Here is a 20,280-nt window from a genome sequence, read left to right on the forward strand (position 1 = left end):
ATTCATCATATTATTTCAATGAATCTAAGTACATAAATACTCTAAGATATTGCAACAATCTAATGTTTTAGATTTATATACATCCATAGTAATCACGTAATTTGCATAATGTATTTGGCCAAAGCATTTTCACTGGTTTCTCGTGTACTATTCAACAGATTTCAATGAAACTTAGTACATAGATGCTCCAGGAAAATGTGCAAAGCCGTTTAGTTTTTGGTTGAGATCAATATGATATGACTAATGTTTCAGATTATTATACATGTATATGGTCATGTGACCTCAATAATAGGCATAACTGTAATATCTTGAGTACTGTTGCAGATATCTCAGACAAGATATACAACCACAATATATGGTGACCAAAAGTTGATTCCTTTTTGTAATAAAACACCGCTCCGCAATTCGTATGAAAGATCAAAAACAAAACTAGAGAGGATGCTTCAGTAATCTGGATTTTGCATCAAGCTCAGTGCATTTACAAAATGGGTCCGTGTTCATGCATGGAGCTAAAAAATGGTTCATGAAACAGTTTCATGATTTAAGTGATTTAGCCGAGTGATTTAAGATTTTTAATCAATATTTTTATTACATTTTATTAATTCCAGAGTTATTCAATAAATATAGGACACCCAAAAAGAGATTGCGTTGTGTATTCGTTATTTCAGTTGGTCCACAAGCCAAGAGATGTTTCAGATATGCAAGCAACTTTTGCTTTGTGCAAGGTATGCAATATTGAGATAAGAACTGTGGTCAGTAAAGAGACTGAAAGCTTGTGGTAATCTGGTACCCTACTTAAAGTGGTCTCAGTTGGCATACAAGTCTGGTTTAAGTTGGAAGTATATAGGCAATGTCAGATTAAAGAAGAATTATTTGCAATTATTTTGCATTCTATGCAGCTAAAGGTTAAACCAAACACTGTATACATGTTGTGCTTTTGAAGTATGTAATGCATGAACAGTAGCCAAGAATTGTCTCTAGAGGATGCATTATCACTGAATCATAGCAATTATTCAATAATGCCCACGACTGTTATATTAAATATCACCAAATATTTTGTACCTTGTGACTGCTTCACAAATATTTAGTTCTGCAGACATTGACCTAATGTACAAGTGTTCCATATTTGTGTGAAACATAATCATAATCATCTATTGTGTATATCAAGAAAAAAACATCAAGTAATGTCATAAATTCTTAGTTATCGGATTTCACTTTGATACAAGGCTCAGACAGTAAAGTGCAAGTACAACTTGTTAGATAATTGTATTTATTGAAGTATTACAGAAGCATGGTTCAAACATATTAATAACCTTGACTACATTGTAATATTTGCATTGAGAATACATTGAAAAGCAGAATATTGTTTATAAAAAAAATTGTAAATATCGATCATAGACTTTCTTTCAAATTCAATTATTTGACTGATTGGCTCAAGAGCATTGTCTACACCCATATTAGCATGCATATATTAATTATATGATACCATTTCTGGATTGGTCAAGTTGAAATGTAACCGTCATTCTGAATTTATTATATTTATAGAACTTTTATGTCCCTGGGTTTCTACCGTTCATTGTATTAGTGGGAAAAGTATTTCAAAACATTCAAAGAAAAACAAAAGATATTGTAAATAAAATATGAAAGCTAACAAATACCCAAAGCAACACTGCACTGAATGGATCTGTGCAAACTGTTAAAGTATAATATACATCACAGAGGGCGCTTTTCCATTTTTTTTTTTTTTCTTCAGTGAAATGAAATTAACCAGTTTCATAATCACTGAAAACAATCTGATGAAGCTACATTATTCAAGATATAAGCTGTGTTTTTGTTTTTAATATACAACTTTTATTTGTGTGTGTGTGTGTTAGATAACAGATTTTGAAAAAAATACTTGCACGGGGCTCTTACTAACGGTAAATAATGAGTGAATTGTGTATACTATATTGAACAAATTGATGTGAAAGCACTAATCACACATGCCAGATTTTCACTCCTTGTTTGTCAATATGAAATTTATATAATTTAACATGAAGCTTTCACTATCTCAAACTTTCAGTGAAAATGAGGCTCCACAAGAACATCCATGTTCTGCTTTTGGATTCTTTACAACCTGAAATGCTGATCGAATCAGTTCCTCTTGATAGTCAATTGTAGATCCTTTCAAATATTCCAATGACTCAACATCCACAACTAAACCCACACCATCACGTTCAAATAATCTGAAACAAAACAAATTTTTGAACTTTTAAAGGGCGGTAGTCGTCGCGCCACATATGCGCGAGATATATAGGTCTCATATAAACAAATCAGGCGACATTGCTGTTGCACAGATCAACGAGTACAAACTGAGACGTCACCATGCAAGCTTTAATTAGGTATTTTTTAGGTGATTGGAAGGTGTCGAAGGAGTCACTGGCGGAAATTAGTGCAAGTCGCGTCCAGGTAAAACATTGGATTGTGGGAAAATCAATGTTTATCAACCCAAATGTCTCGCATGCGTAGCACGACAACCATCGCCTTTTAACCAATATTCCGAAAAATAATTTATGGAAAGTGACAAAATATGATTACATTGATTTAATGAACCTAATTCTAATCAACATAATCTGTCATTGCTGGTAATGGTAGAGATAAATATTGACAGCAAGACACTCACAGAAGCAGACAAGAAGGTTCATTCAAAGACAATGTTACTCTGTACCATTTGGTAAAACTGCCACATGTACATGAGTAATACGTGTAATGTTGTTATATCACCTGATATCACTTGTTCGTATAGCTTTAATACATCAAATACCAAAACTGAAATGTCAGATTTCATTAAGGATGTAATAAAGCATCATTCTATTCTATTCTCTTCTCTTTAATAGCTGGTTGATTGAGTGATGTCACTTAGCCTTTTGCCTATCGATTTTTTTATAATCATAAACCCACTCCAAAGCATACAATCATCTGTTCCATAAGTGCAGGTAATATGCAAAGTAGTAAATAATAGAAGTCATTTTCAATGACATGGTCCCTGTTTGTAGTATAGTTGCGAGATGACATATGACCTGATGTGTGATATGCAGTACTCATTCCGCCCAACCTTCCACTTGATCGCTTCTGCTTTTCGATTGCTTTTTTTCTGTTTGTGATAGCTTGTTGAAATTACTTGATAATTTCTACTTTATTTCTAACTGTGCAAACCCATTCAACACAATCACCCATGACAATAATTCATGGGATCATGGTTTAGTATATAAATCTAAGATCAAGCTCAGCAACTGATAGTGAATAATTGTGCCTGACCAATGTGACTTTGGCATTGTTATGTTTGGACTGAAACCACATCAATATTTTCTTTGTTTCTCTTCTTGCTGGCCAATATACAGTAGTCACCATTTTTCTGTCATTATTGAAAGTAGCGTCCCTGGATACAATTGGAATACTGTCCCTCCATCAGTATGGTGTGGAAAATGATGAATACACATTACACATGCATTATAAAATCACAAACACATTTTTCCATTGAACTGTCCACAGTCACACTACCATTCCAAATTCCATTCATTTCCATTACCATAAAATAAAACATTTAATTTGCTCAAACAAGCATCTGAGTATTCAAATCACACAGTTCATGAATGATTCAAAGTATACATTCAGAATTTAACAAGCCATGCATGGCACAGTCCTCGTTAGTTATCGAATAGTAGCTGAATAGTAATAGTAAGAATAGTAATATAGCTGGAATATAAACATGTCAGGAATATGATTATGATGACTGTTTAACATTTAAATGATTGATGTTTGTATCTGATCGTCAAACGAGTATTGAGAGATATTGCTCTGGAACAGCATTAATTAAAACAAAATCAGCCATTTTGAATATATGTATAATAAATATATAAAATTTGAACATAGTAAAAGCATGTCAGAGATATGGCTCTAGAAGCCCATTCATTAAAACAAAATGGCCACTAGTCAGCCATTCTGAATCTGATCTAAAAAATTAAATAACGTGCATCAGGAACCCGTAATGTCTAATGTATGTACCAAGTTTGAACAAAATCCATCCATAAATGCCAGAAATGCTTATTTTTTGATGATTTTTTAGCATAAAAATGGCCACCATTCGAGCATTTTTGATAGGATCGTCAAACCAATATATCTGTATATATATGACATGATGTATAATAAATATTTAAAATTTTAACATAATCAGTCGCAGCAAGTCAGAGATATGGCACTAGAACCACATTTATTAAAACAAAATGATGTGCATCAAGGTCCTCTAATGTCCAACGTATATACCAAGTTTGAACAAGCCATGCAGGGCACAGTCTCCGTTAGTTATCAAATTTAAGATATATAGTTTTGTTTATAGTAATATAAGCTGGAATATAACCATGTCAGGAATATGATTTTTTAACATTAAAATTATTGACATTTGTATCTGATCGTCAAAAAAGTATGTGTTCATATTGAGAGATATTGCTCTGGAACAGCATTCAAAATCAGCCATTTTGAATACATGGTTATACATGTATATGATATGATGTATAATGAATATTTAAAATTTGAATATAATCAGTCAAAACAAGTCGGAGATATGGGTCTAGAAGCCCATTCATTAAAACAAAATGGCCACCAGAAAACCATTTTGAATCCAAGCTGAAAAATAAATGATGTGCACCAGGAACCTGTAATGATTAATATATGTATTAAGTTTGAACGAAATCCATCCATAAATGCTTGATATTTGATGATTTTTTAGCACAAAAATGGCCACAATTGTGCCATTTTGAATAGGATCGTCAAACCAATATATCTGTCTATCTATGACATAATGTATTTAAAATTCGAACATAATCAGTGAAAGCAAGTCAGAGATATGGCACGAGAACCACATTCATTAAAACAAAATGGCCACCAGTCGGCCATTTTTAATCTTATCTGAAAAACAAAATTATTTGCATCAAGGTCCCATAATGTCTAATGTATATACCAAGTTTGAACAAAATCCATCTGTAAACAGCCGAGAAATGTTTGATTTTTAGGATTTTTTAGCACAAAAATGGCCGCCATTCGGCCATCTTGAATCAGATCGTAAAACAAAATGATGTGCATTAAGGTCCTACAATGTCCAATGTATATACCAAGTTTGAACAAAATCCATCTGTAAACAGCCGAGAAATGCTTGATTTTGATGATTTTTAGCACAAACATGGCCGCCATTCGACCATCTTGAATCAGATTGTAAAACAAAATGATGTGCATCAAGGTCCTACAATTTCTAATGTATATACCAAGTTTGAACAAAATCCATCAGTAAACAGCCGAGAAATGCTTGATTTTGATGATTTTTAGCACAAAAATGGCCGCCATTCGGCCATCTTGAATCAGATCAAGAAACAAATTGACGTGCATATGTATAATATCATGTATGATGTATGTGTGAAGTTTGATTGTGATTGGTCCAGGCATTTCTAAGATACAGGTCCGGACACACGCACAGACGCACGCACGCACGGAGGTCAAAACATAAGTCCCCGTTTTCGGACTGCGTCTGAACGAGGACTAACAAAATCCATCTGTAAACAGCAGAGAAATGCTTGATTTTGATGATTTTTAGAACAAAAATGGCCACCATTCGGCCATCTTGAATCTGATTGTGAAACAAATTGATGTTCACATGTATAATATCATGTATGATGTATGTGTGAAGTTTTGATTGTGAATGGTCCATGAATCAAAACATAAGTGTCCGACTAATATTTTCCAGAAATGATCATTATATTCTCAAACTTTACTATTAAAAACATCAATCCGACCACTCATATGCCAGTACCTAATCACTGTTTGAGCGAGTGGTCGATGTTTTCAATAAGTGAGCGAATAAATGCAGCCATTTTAGATTTATTCGACATGATATCTGATGTATCTCATGTATGTAAAGTTGTTCCAGGCATGTCGGATATATGGATCAGGAATTGCATTCTTTAAAACAAAATGACCACCTTTTTGATTGAGCCCGATTCGAAAAATGAAATGGCGTGCATCATGGTCCCATTATGTTGAATGTTATGGTATATACCAAGTTTGAACAGAACCTGCAGAACTGAGTTTCGGTTTGGTGAAAATGTGTGCTTTTGATACATTTTTTACCTTCAAAATGGCTGCCATTCTGCTATCTTAAATTAGATCATGAAACAAATGCATGTGCACATGTCCAATATAATGACTGACATATCTGTGAAATTTGCACTTAATTGGTCCAAGTATGTGCGAGATAAAGCTGGATGAGGGAGGGAGGAAGGAAGGAAGGAAGGACGGACGAACGGATGCACGGACGCACACACAGAGGTCAATCCATAAGTACACATTTTCTGACTTCATTTATGAAACTTGGTATAAGTAAGGTTTGAAGAAAATCAGTTAAGGTATGTCTGAGATACAGCTTAGGACATACAAATGAACAGGCGGACACAAGGAGACTACTGTAAAGGGGGTAATTATTCACTGTGTTTTAATTTAGCTTATTTCGCTGACTGGAAAAATGCGCTAAACTAAAACACAGTGAATATGTAAAATTTAGCATAGAACATATTATCTAAATGACGAAACAGTGTATTTAAAACCCACTGAATATGCCTGAAATGGTAAATCAGTGAAATTTAAACCCAGTGAAAATTAGTCATTTTACAGTATACCACTAGTCTTTGTTTCTGACCTTTGCCTGAAACCTATTGCATTGATACTCAGACATGGCAATAACTAACAGTGTAATATTAACAAAGTTATAACATCAGAAGCATATTGTATTATAATCACCTGTCATCTTCTTCTACTTTGGTGTCTATATCAAATTTGTACTGAAAACCTGAACATCCACCACCTTCAACATAAATACGTAAATATTCACCAGAAGCACCGATTTTCTGTAATCTCTGAGAGAAAGTAAAAACAAAGAATGATAGTCAGTGAACAGTGATGTTATACATGTAATCAATTCTTTTGTAAGCTAATAAACTAAATCACTGGTAGCATATCTGTTGCGTGTTAGATCAGTATAATCAATAGACTCAACTTTCAATCCTGAAAAGAAGTTAAAATCTGCCCTTAATGTGGAGGCCAAAGCCATTCATTCATTCACGGATAGATGCAACTTTAAGGTCTGTAGAAGGTTGTGTTTGACCAGGCCTGGTTAACACATGGATAGCACATGAAATTGCCATAAGGCCACCATTTAAAAAATGCTTGTGGTCAAATTATTTTATGAAAATTGTGTGGCGAGGCGATTTTTTATTTATTTTTTAAATATTTGACATATGAATATTGACCATGTGTCAGAATGCAATTTGCATATTTAAAGAAAGTCAGAAGAGACAACAATAACATTCAATATAAGTCGCAAGGAACAAAAATAAAAAAAAGTCTTTGTCAATGAAAAAAATTTGATGATGGGTTAAAAAGTTAAGATACAATTAAGCATTTAACAGGTTACTATAGGTGTATGGTTGCTAGGTAACACACATACCTGACTTCCCTTGTCAATGTTGTCAATGTATATTTGGTATTGGGGGATATACACATATGATAGCTTTCTTGGAATTACATTTATCACATTAATAATGCCATGTGAGACAATAATATCAAAAACATAAAAACTACCTGCAACTAGTCATGGCTCAAAATTAACAGTAGCCTAAGGTGTCTTACTACCAACTCTTGTCCTAGGGCTACCATTAAAAAAAAAAATGTAGCACAAGTGGACTACTAGAAATTTATAATATTAAGACATCGCTTGCTGTACTCCTCCATGTTCATATCAAAATCAACAGAAAAAATGGGCCTCGTGCAGCAGGCGATACTTTAATACAATACTTTACATAAACAAGTCATTGTTATTTTGTGATTTGAAATATCATTTTGATGCTGATGAAGTCATTGAGATTAGATTGAAACCATTAATAGGAGATGGATTTGTAAAAAAATATGATTGAGTGTTTTTACACGAGAATTGGACTTTGGGCAGTCATATTGAATCAAATTACAAAAATAATGTTCATGTTGATGTATCTTTTGGTATACTGTCTTTGTACAAAATTTAAACTGAAATGTGGGAAAGTAGGGATGGGTATCATGAAAAACAAAATGGCCACCAGTCAGCCATATTAGTTTGAATCACAGAAAAAATATGATATGCAACTATAACCCAATATGTATGATCATCATACCAACTTTGATCCAAATCGGCCCAGTCATCTCCGAGAAACGGCTGCGAACACGTTTAGGTATCAGAAATAGCAAATTTTACATCCAAAATGGTCGCCAGTCGGCAATTTTTTCTCTGATCATAAAGTAACTTGACGCCCATATGTAATACATTATGTATTGTCTTCATGTAAAGTTTGAATGAAATCTGTCAATGGGTGTCAGATGTAGCTCCGGACGTACGTACGTACGTACGTACGTACGTACGAACGGATGGAACGAACCCAAATTAGTAGTCCCGACTAACAAAACTACTATGCTATGGGTGTTGAGCAATTAAGCAATACGACACGTGTTTTTGTAATCACCGTTTTTAGCATGCTTCTACCCCACCCAGTAGACTACCCAATATTATCATGGGACAACCAGCTTTTAATACTGGTAGCCAGGCAGACTTCTATGAAATGTTGTTTATCACAAGGCCTGCTAGTGGACAACAAATTATTTTAGCTGGAATTAATTTTGGATGAAAAGACGATTTGGGCGTTTTTTTGCCCCAATACCTCTCAAAACATAAAACAAAGCACAGCAAAATACAATGAACAAATTCACTGAAATAGGGGATTGCTTAGGCATTGGTGATAACTCATAGTTCCAGGATGTAGAGAAATGGATGACAGTCAATGGCCTCTGCAACACACAACAACAAAGAAATACAGTCTTGCTTTCAGACGAACGCTGCCATCCTGGAGGGCACCACTGAAAGCGGGATATCGCAGAGCAGTTCATACAAGTCACACAGAATGATGGTTGAAGCCTGTATCACTTGTCTCACAACATTGCAGTAGCTACACACACTAGAAATGATGGACCCAAACTGTCTTCAGTCTGCCCAATTTATAGGCATAAATGGCCCAGATTCAGCGACACCACCCAAGCTTACACATAAGCCAATCAGAATGTGATCTTGCTAGCAGCTGTGTCACATAGGCAAACATCTTTTGTTATTCAAATAACAGCGCACCTGGTAGATTCCAATTGTCCTTCCAAAGTTTTAAACACCCTTTGTTATGTAAATCACAAGCACACCTTGTAGATTCCAACTGTCCTTTCAGAGTTGAAAACAAGTATGACCTGTCAATCACCTTTATGACAGTTATCACACGCCAATGACACCATCTCTTCCCATGATTCCATGCACACTTCTATTTGCAGAGTCTGAGGTAATATGACAAAAACAATGTCAATACAGGCTGTATTGACTAGTCAGTCAGTCAGTCAGTTGAGAATATACTGATTGTAGTAGATATATTATAAAGTAAATTTTAGATATGACACACCTTTTTAATGTATGTATGACTGTAACATAAACTTGCACAAAACTAATCAACAATGCATCATATTCTGCACTACGTGCTTTCACTTTCATACAATTTGAAATATGGCTAGGATAATAAACATATTGAGGCATTTTGTTGTACAGTAACCCTTCTTTTGACTGCATGTTGCTATAGTACAAATTATTTCTGCAAGAGTGTGTTTCCCCTGAGCAGTTTTAATAAAAATATTTGCCGTCCTATCATCACATAAAGTGTAAACCTCTTAGTTTTTGCAAATAGACAACTTTTCATGAAGTTTGTGTGTACAAGATAATGGTGAAATATTCTGGCAGTGAATGTTTTCATTATAACAGTCCCTATGAAAGCTGTCAAATAATCAAGCTGCAAAAATTGATATTGGTGAAAAAAACTATTTACACTACTCTGGCACAGACACAGACTCGTTAAGTTGGCAGCCAAATTTAGAAAGTTGGATGTCAAAACATCACTTGGCAGCCATACAAAGTAGACAGATATTAAACCAGTTAGCCTACTTGTAACATCTGTAGGTAGTAATATATAATGGTACCAGCATACTGATAATTAGTTCATATAATTTTTAATCTAAACTTGGACAATCATAATTACCTTACTCATCATTATGCAAATTACCCTCCTCATGCATTTGATCACTGTTGAGCAGACCTCATTCATTTCAAATTTTTTCATCTCAAACACCAACATATGCAAACATTTCCACTCTGGTTCTGACGTTGGAAAAGGGTAGACATTCATACCTAAGAAAAATATTCCAAACAAACTTTGGTGCCCTATTTCATTAGCTAAAACACAATACACAGAATACATAATACCACCCCTATTGTGGCTGATTATGGTCTTTCCTGTATTATTTGTAAATCTTTTTCAGCAAAGCAAGGTGCATTTTGCATTGTACAAAAATATGTCAAGTCCGAAGTCTGATCACCAACGAATCGACCAGACGTGTTGTATTCGAAGTATTGAAAAATGGTCAGTGTGTTGTAGGTTGATTTACTGGTATACAATTCAGAAGTAGACGATTTTTAGCCAAATTTGATGGAAATGAAATTTATTAATTATGCATAGACAGGTTACTGGAACTAAATTGACTTTTCAGAATATTGCGTTTAAAATGAGCCTTCAAATTACTGAACACAATTACTTAAATGTTGTATAATCAGAATCTGAAAAATGATGGTAACCTGATGGCTCACATGTGTGCAAAATTGAATGACAATATTTTGTGTATTCTATGTGCTTTGCCTTCGCTTGAATGGTTCATTAGAAATTTATTTTCGATCTATCATACTACCAGTAAAAAATATAAAGCCAACATTAATCATGTACTAAGTGACAATTCTACATCTGAGCAAAATGGGGACCATGTGGCTGAAAATGCAAATGAGAAAACTACTAATTGCTGAATGCATTAGAACACAGTTGTGGATGCTATTATTTTAGAAGCCTTGCAATTATTACATTTTAAGACAGTCCACGTTCGACTAATTGATGCTTACCCGGTAGCATAATGTCTTCATATTGGGGTGATGAGATAACATTTGCACTTTTTTTATTGATGATATTGGTATATTGTTATTTTGATTTTTCTTTTTTCAATATTTTGCACCAGCATGTAATTGATAACAGTGAAAATGGAATTAGATGCAACACACCAAAATGCTGTTTTCGACATAGTGGTGGAATTAGAAAAATTTTGTCTAATGGTAGCATAAAAATATTTATAATAGTTGGACTAGAATCACATTTGTGCATACATCCAATTGAAAAACACAATAAAATTTTGTTATCAAATTGAGAAAAATATTAATTAAAGGAAATGAACAAATCAGACAGAGTTTGCCCCTCTAAATACAAAATATTAAAAGAATCTGACGAGCAGTTTTCAAGAAAAAGTTTTAAACAATTTAATTTGATGTTGGATGGCTAATGGATGAGACAGACACAAAAAGACATCTACAAGCACTACCAGGTATTTCTACATGTAATTCCACGCACTGTGAATCAAATTAAAATAGTTAATTGCCAGTATAGACCAATTTTCACATAAAACATTGTCTTGTCAAGCCTTACTGTAAAGTCTATGTTTTTTAATGATTGAGATGAGACAAATGATGTATTATTAAAATGCTAGTCACCAGTCAAATTAAAATTTCTTATTTTAACACAACATCAAATGTTTCCACTCTGGAGAGATAAGACATTTTGTGCCCATAGCCAAAAAGATAGCTTGTTCGTTTTACGTCATACTTGCTATGAAAGGAGTCCTACTGGTATAAAGATGAACTGTTCCATGTCTTAGGTTGAGATAAACTTGTTACACCCTAAGGTGTGTGTGATATATTTAAACATCTATGATTGTGATCAACAATAAAATATGTACATGTCCCTGGGTTTCATTTGTACTGTAGATGTAATATATATTATGTGTTCTGTGTTCAGCGGCAAAATAAATCAAGCATAGACAGAACTCCCATGCGCTAAAGATATTGGAGGCATATGAAGCAGAAATAGGGATATGTTGGCTAATACAACTCTTTAAGACGAACAGTGCGAAATCAATCACCATTTTTGAAGTTTATAAGTTTATAATATAAAGACTTTTTTTACTGTTATACTTTTATTTTATTGTTGTATTTTTTTGTATTTTAAATATGTATTTTCTGTATCTTTTAATCTTTATTATATGTTAGTTCAGATCTCAATGGAGATAGGTTGACAATAAAGTTATTATTATTATTACTAACAGAAAATTTTAAAACAAGCATCCTGTCGGCTGACATAGCTACGCTAATTGAGATGCATAATGAGAAAGGAATATCAAAGCAATCGGTATAGCCATTTTCAAGATAACAAGAATATTTACTAAAATGAAAAAATTAAGGAATGAATCAAATCCATCAAATATCAAAACAATCAGGCTGTTTGTTTCAAAATGACATCAGAGACAGTTTTCTTTTACTACTGAAATGATAAAAATATTCATAATCATCATGAAATCAATAAATCTGAGAGGTGTATCAAAGTAGTTTGGCAAACAATTTTCATTTTTTACCAAAATTAACTAAAATTAGAAAACTGAAGATAACATCACAAAAAGACAAATCTGACTGAAGTCCACCCAAGTTGTCTACATATAAAATATGGAGGCATTGGGATAGGCATTTTCAAGAAGAAGTCGGAAATACCATTTTTTACAAATAAATACAAAAATATTCACTAATATTAGAAAATTGAAGAGATCATAAAATGAACAAATCGGATAGAGAACCACCCAAGGTACATTTGTGGTGAAATTCCTCAGTTTTGACAGTTTCTGGGAGACAGTCTACCACTTTTTCAGAGAAATAGTCCTCACAGACGTAGCTGTTTATCTGCAGTCGAATACCAAGAAATGTTTTATTGCGTTTTTACTGTAACAAATTTTACTATATTTACTATTCTGTCTAGTGAAAATATAATCTTTAAAATCTTTCCTCACACTAATGATGCGTAAATTACATCACCTAAATGACATATCATACAGATGTTTTTATGAGCCTCTGATTTTTCAGTTATAGCCACAAACTCACAAACACATCCATGAAATGTTTGACAGACTATATCTCCTGAACTACCGGTAGGAGGCATACTGTAAAGGGGGTTAATTATTCACTGGGTTTTAATTAGTCCCCGTTCGGACGCAGTCCGAAAACGGGGACTTATGTTTTGCCCTGTGTGCGACCGTGCGTCCGTTCGTGATCACCTGTATCTCGAACATGCATGGACCGATTAAGTTCAAACTTCACTCATACATCACACATTATATGGGACATATGCACATGCATTTTTTTTATGATCTGATTAATGATAGCCGTCATTTTTTTTTTGGATCGGGTTCAGTTCTGGATCCGTATCTGAGACATGCTTGGATTGATCGAGTTCAAACTTCACACACACAAGGTACATCATGTCACAAATATGTATGTGCATTTGTTTCATGATCTCATTAACGATAGCCAAATGGCGCCCGCTTTAAGGCCGAAAATGCATTGAAATCGCACATTTTCACCATTCCAGACCCGGATCTCAGTTATGCATGGACGGATTTCATTCAAATTTGGTACATACATTAAACATAATAGGACCTTGATGCACGTCATTTTTTTTTTCGGATCAAGTTCGAAATGGCCGACTGGCGGCCATTTTGTTTTAAAGAATTCAGTTCTGGATCCGTATCCGAGACATGTCTGGATTGATCAAGTTCAAACTTCACACACACAAGGTACATCATGTCACAAATATGTATGTGCATTTGTTTCATGATCTCATTAACGATAGTCAAATGGGGGCCACTTTAAGGCCGAAAATGCATTGAAATCGCACATTTTCACCGTTCCGGACCCGTATCTCAGTTATGCATGGATGGATTTTGTTCAAATTTGGTACATACATTAAACATAATAGGACCTTGATGCACGTCTTTTTTTTTTTCGCATCAAGTTCGAAATGGCCGACTGGCGGCCATTTTGTTAAAGAATTCAGTTCTGGATCCGTATCCAAGACATGTCTGGATTGATCAAGTTCAAACTTCACACACACATGGTACATCATGTCACAAATAGATATGTGCATTTGTTTCATGATCTGCTTAACAATAGTGGAATGATGGCCATTTTAAGGCCGAAAATGCATCAAAATCACGTATTTTCACAATTCCAGAACCGGATCTAAGTCATGCATAGATGGATTTTGTTCAGATTTAGCACAATGTGTTGTACATATGCAGGTGCATTTCGGTCATGATCTGCTTTGAATGTATATGTCACTCAAATATGAACGGAACGGGGATGTGTCATTGACAATGACTTGTTTAGCTTATTTCGCTGACTGGAAAAATGCGCTAAATTAAAACACAGTGAACATGTAAAATTTAGCATAGAACACATTATCTAAATGACGAAACCGTGAATTTAAAACCCACTGAATATGCCTAAAATGGTAAATCAGTGAAATTTAAACCCAGTGAATATTAGTCATTTTACAGTATACAAATTTCAAGATCTGATTTTAAATATTTCTTTTCGAAAAGTAACTGTAGAAAAAATCTAAAACATAGAATGAACAAATAGTGAGAATTGACCAATCTTGTGGAAAAATTATTTTTAGAGGTTAATGAGAACTTCATGTAACTTAATCTTCTAAAGCAAATATTCACACAAAAAGTACACAATCATATTCTCTTAAAATATATATGCTGTCATAGTTCCATGTTTAATAAATTGTAGAGAATGCCCTAATCACAATTAAACTATTACTTGTTTTCCCCTATTAGCACCTTAAAAATCGACATGGTATATAAACAAGCATGGACGGAGTCTATTATTCAAATGAAGTCGCCCTCACCCAAAGCAACAACAGTGACTAAAAGCTCCACAAAAACACGAGAAACAGTGATTCATTGTATTATATTTTCTATTTTTCAAACGTGAATAATGCCATGAATGGTCAAATTGACAGCTAGACCATTTACTTTTGCCAGGAAAATGGGTTTCAAAACTGTTGAGTTTTGAATTTGCAGGTGATATAAGCTCCAAAGAAAACACAGACAAGCTTCTTTGCAACATGGGGGCATGAGGTTGTCAAAACCAGGGTCTGTCTGAAAACATATGGTTGAAATCAACGATATACGGCATTCATACGCTAATGCCAACAATTTTGCCTGTAGTTATGATATGCGCAGTCGATGTACCTTTTATTCGACAACCTTCGCCCACATCGGGAGAAGTCTACACACTGGTGTGTAGTTGATCGGCATTGTCATTCCAATGTATAATCGCTTGGAATGAAATGCGATGCACATGTCATGAAAAACATTCAACGAATTGTAAAAGCTTTCCACATGACATGAGGGCGTGGATGTAGTATTCAGCATTTTCCTAAATAACAGAAGTTTGAATAAAAGAGTGAAAAAGATTCGCTGCAGCCGTGCTAGTTGGTAATATGTTTTGTTTCTGGCTCGTAGAGAGCGGAATTCTATCGAAATGCATGTCCCAGTTGCAACGGATTTTCCTAAGTTGCGCCATGTTTAAGTAACCTGGGTTGTCCGGTAGCAGAAATAAGGAACGACTATTTCTGTGTCCCCAATTTTTATGAATGAAATAAAAAAAGGACATCTACGCACGATTGTCAATGTTATGACTTAGTATTTTTGGGCAAATATTTACGACCCAGTGATCGATCCAAGCTACTGTTGCCTGCCAGGTAATAGCAGGTCAAATCCGTGAACGAATGTCTTTTGTTTCACCTTGGTCTGAGGATTCACAACCGATCATTCAGAAACCAGGTTTAGAATTACAGTAGAACAAAATACAGCAGAAAATATTTACTCTACACAATGTGGTTTATGTCTGTGAATATAATTATTGAACATTGCAGCATAGGCAGTGTCACTCTAAAAGGAACTGTGCATATACCGGACTAGAATTTGGATTCAGGAATTGAAATAGAATTTTTCCCCTGCATGCACAGTATGCACGTTGAATTTGAAATTTATCTGCACTAACTTGTTGTGAAATGCATGGCCACCAATTTTAAAGTTTTAATAAAATTTACAGGTTCTCGATCTATGCGATCATGAAAGAATTTGTATTTTTCGAGTTATCTTACAATATTGGTTGAACTTAATTTAGGCTCAGTGAATATAATGAGAAAATGTGTTAATTTCTACATGCACAGCGTGCACATTATATTTTGAGTTTACTTGCACTAGCTAATAATCCAGCGTATTTCGACCCCTGGGATTCCCACAATAAATGTTTATTTTACTTTACACAGCTCAGATCAGTAACTATACACATAAACAAGAGATTAGCGCAGACGTTGATTATCTGCATACATGTACAAGAAACAATTAACAGTTACTGTCGTTGAATAATCAGTCAAATTAGAATACTAAGCTCCGCCCATCTCATGGTACATAAATGTTGGCCTTTAAGTAGTTCTTGAGATATCAGAAAATTCAATTCCTAATATATGCGAACATGGTAATATGAATGGATTACAACTTTAAACTAAGCATGTACCAAAATTTATTGACATCAAATGAGTAGTACTGAGATACCTATTGCCAAATTATTAAGCAAATTAGGTAATTAATATGCATAGATTTTAACGAAATACTAATCAGTTCTGTGCATTATAATTATTAGCATCTATAAATCAAGCTTCAAAAATATGAATAAAAAATTGCTATTTTTCTGATCTCTAAATTGTTAACCACACTTGAACTTGCACATTTTTGATAACAAATGTACATGTACATTAATATTAGTGACGTGATTTATAATATGGGTGTAAAGTTGATCGTAATCAGTCAAAGAATAAGATATGGCCCTGGAACATTATTTTTTTAATACAAAATTTTTTGTCAGTCAACCATTTGAATTTGAACTGAAAAACAGAATTCACTTCAAGGTTATCTTCAATGTATGTACCAGCAACCATATCTATGTATAACCAAGATTTGGGTCAGGATAGCAGAAATGCTTGATTTGATGCATTTTTAAAATGGTTGTTATTCAGATATCTTGAATTGGATTGTCAAGCTAATACATGTTTGTATGTGTGAACTGTATGTATATGACATATGTAATAAGTTTGAATGTGACCAGTCAAGTCACAACAGAGATACGACTCAAGAACAGCATTCATTATTCATTCAGCCATTTTGAATTTGATCAGAAAAACAAAAACTCCCATAAAGTCCAATGTGCACCCAAGTCCTAACAAAATCCAACCTTACACGTCCCAAATCCAGTTTCGGAATTACAGAAACGTCTATAAATTTTTAGCACTAAAGTAGATGCCATTTGGCCATATCTCAAGATATATGAAGTGTGAGAAGTTTGAACATGGTTGGTATCCAAGATAGAGGTATAGATGAATGTACAGAAGTCAATTCAGTCCCCGATTTTGGACTACATCACATGTACATGTACCTTGACACATCGATCACTAAGAAGAATTCCAGCATTACTTGAAGCACTTTCAGGCTGTGCTTCTGTTGTTAATGTTCTTGTATTCTGAGAGTGGATTCTTGATGTGCCAGGATAAGCAAGCTGCTCCGACCATAGTTTGTTTAATTGACTGTGAAGAAAAAGTGGAAATACAGTGCATCATTATTATGATTACTTCTGCTAAATTGGATATTATACCTAGTCTAGACTCTTTGACGAGGGGTTTAATAACACAAATGGAGTAAACTCACTAATTACTTTCAGATTTGGCCACCTAGAAAAATACTGGAATCCATGAGACATGACGTCATGAATTTGCAAAAGAAAAGTGCTTGACAAATAAGTTTGTCATTCATTGATTGTACCAAGTACCTGAGATAATAAAAAAAAAAAAAAAAATGACTGGGGCACGGGACTACATGTAGTTTTGATACAAATTGTTTTACAGATTTTTATAAACAAATATGGCGACGATCGATAATGCCCACGAGTTTGACTACGATGCTGAAACTGCTATATCCTTAAATTCAGAAGACGTAAACAAAGTCGAAGAGCATATTACAGACGAAGAATTGTTTTGCAAATGCTGTGAACAAAACGAAAACAAAAAATGCAGCGAATTTCTTGTACATTGTGTATAATGAAAATTGACACACTGCCATAGGAAGTAGGACATACACGAGGTATAAACTTCAAAAAGTGTCATTTTGAACCTCAAAATTCAGTCTCTGGTACAACGCGGTACAGTCCTTGTCATGCACCATTACAAAGATCATTAAACGAGCTTCATTTTTGACTAAAAAACAGTACTAGCAAGGTTTCGAAACATTAAAATATTGCTGATTCAAAAATACAACGAAAAATGCGCTAAAATACGAAAAATTACACGAACTTAACAAGAAATTCTGCGCATGCTTTATGCCCTTTGACATTTACTGCGACACCGTAAAACAAGACCTTGGAGTAAGTACTGTACGCAACAACACTTGAGGGTATATGGCGTGTCGGCGACAATCATGGGGTGAAAGTACAATAAGACAAAGGGAATTATAGGATTAAACTTGGCTAAAACAAAAGAAGTTTAGGAGGATTATTTTGGCTGTGACTCTTTTTACCTCCATGATTTACATAACAACAGAATATTTTAATCACCTTAATTGTATTCATTGTTTATCCAAAATTAAACAGTTGGGAACCCCTACTCTATAATGCCCTGGGGAGAACAGTTAATCTTGCTTATTTTTGTTTATGCAATCAAACATTCTGTGATGCTATTCTCGAGTGACTTCACAGAAAGTTCTATACTGCTTAAAGACCTAATTCACTTGCCCCCCCCCCCCCCCCGGCAAGTGTGAATTGGAGGTGTGGCTATGCTAATAAGTGTTGTTAATAACTTGCATAGCCTATGACGCATCCTGTTTCAGCGGTCCAACGTCGCGTGACTTTGATTGACAGTAGTTAAATATTCAAGATTAGTAGCGCATCCCTTTCCCTGGTTCGTGTTTTTGACTTTTATCCGCCAAAATCTCAGCTTGTACACTATTTATTGTCATAAATACTACACACAGTCACTGCTGTGATATTCATAGTCACATGCATCCACTTTGGCATGACATAATCAACCTGTAAGTTTGAGAAAACGCATTTTCACCGGAGCTTGGCTAGAGCTGTTAACTACAGCGTGACAAGCAAGGAAATAATCCCTATTGTTTAGAAGCGTATTTATAGTATACCTTGGCCTTTAAAGGTGCACCACTGTATAGTGTATTTCTACAAGTTACGGTGGAACACCAGTCAAGTAGCCGGGGAAAACAGCACAAACTCAATTTTGAGGTAACCCTAAGCGACCAAATTTATATATGTTGCACATGTTCAAGTTGTCTCGTTCAGGAGAGTCTCAACAATTAGCCAAAAGTACAGTTTCCTGAGCGTTTTCAGCTTTTGTTTTCATCAGAAATGCCTGGAGGTCCACCCCGAGAATTGATTAAAACTTTGTTCGATTTATGCGCACAAAATGGGATCACTTTTAAACACTCGTAAAGTGCAAAAGTTTCCTTCTCCTGAGTTTTTCATTGTATATCACCGTGCAAGATTATGAAATTTACATACTGTAAATGTATTAATTATTCACTGGGTTTTGATTTTCGCTGATGAGTAAAATTCATTAAATTAAATATAAATATATTGTAATATAAAATGGTGAATAGTAATAGCGAGATATAAATGGTTTTACAGTACCCTTTTCATATATATGCTTGAAAAATGCTATAAATTAAAATAAATAAAAAATAACAACCATTTCCTCGCATATATCTATGTAGTTTTAAATTACTACTGACAGAGAAAATAACAAACTGTAGAAAAGGCCAACAAATTTCAAGTCAGTGCAGCAAGTATCTGGTGAAAAACTAAATTTAAACAAATGTAATAATTGTATTTGAACACTTTAGTATTAAAATATATTTCGAAATACATAATTTCACACTTAATTCTTACCTTCGTCCTGTGATATTGTTATATCTACATAATTTAGTTAAAATTCTTCCCAGCCCCGAACTACTGGCAGTCATCTTCAGATGTGTGTTATTTTGAGTTCGTGTATTCTTTTCTCCAATAATTGTTGCACATTTACATTTTCTAATATACTTACACGTATAAAACGTTTAGTATGTTTTTATTTCAATTTTAAGTTGAAGCTAAAC

At 34.3% G+C, this 20,280-nt stretch overlaps 1 protein-coding gene across 1 annotated transcript; it reads right to left on the bottom strand.

Moving 5' to 3' along the window:
- Window positions 1–1,828: 1,828 nt before the first annotated feature.
- Window positions 1,829–20,168, bottom strand: LOC100368202 (iron-sulfur cluster assembly 2 homolog, mitochondrial-like). Its single transcript, XM_002739732.4, has 4 exons — window positions 20,075–20,168; window positions 17,561–17,708; window positions 6,823–6,938; window positions 1,829–2,225 (listed from the first exon to the last, which is right to left on the bottom strand). Exons 1-4 carry the CDS (start codon window positions 20,146–20,148, stop codon window positions 2,051–2,053), a joined length of 513 nt encoding a protein of 170 aa, XP_002739778.1. The 5' UTR covers window positions 20,149–20,168; the 3' UTR covers window positions 1,829–2,050.
- Window positions 20,169–20,280: the final 112 nt, after the last annotated feature.

Source organism: Saccoglossus kowalevskii, chromosome 2 (assembly GCF_978046115.1).
Source record: "Saccoglossus kowalevskii chromosome 2, keSacKowa6.1, whole genome shotgun sequence".
NCBI classification, from domain to species: domain Eukaryota; kingdom Metazoa; phylum Hemichordata; class Enteropneusta; family Harrimaniidae; genus Saccoglossus; species Saccoglossus kowalevskii.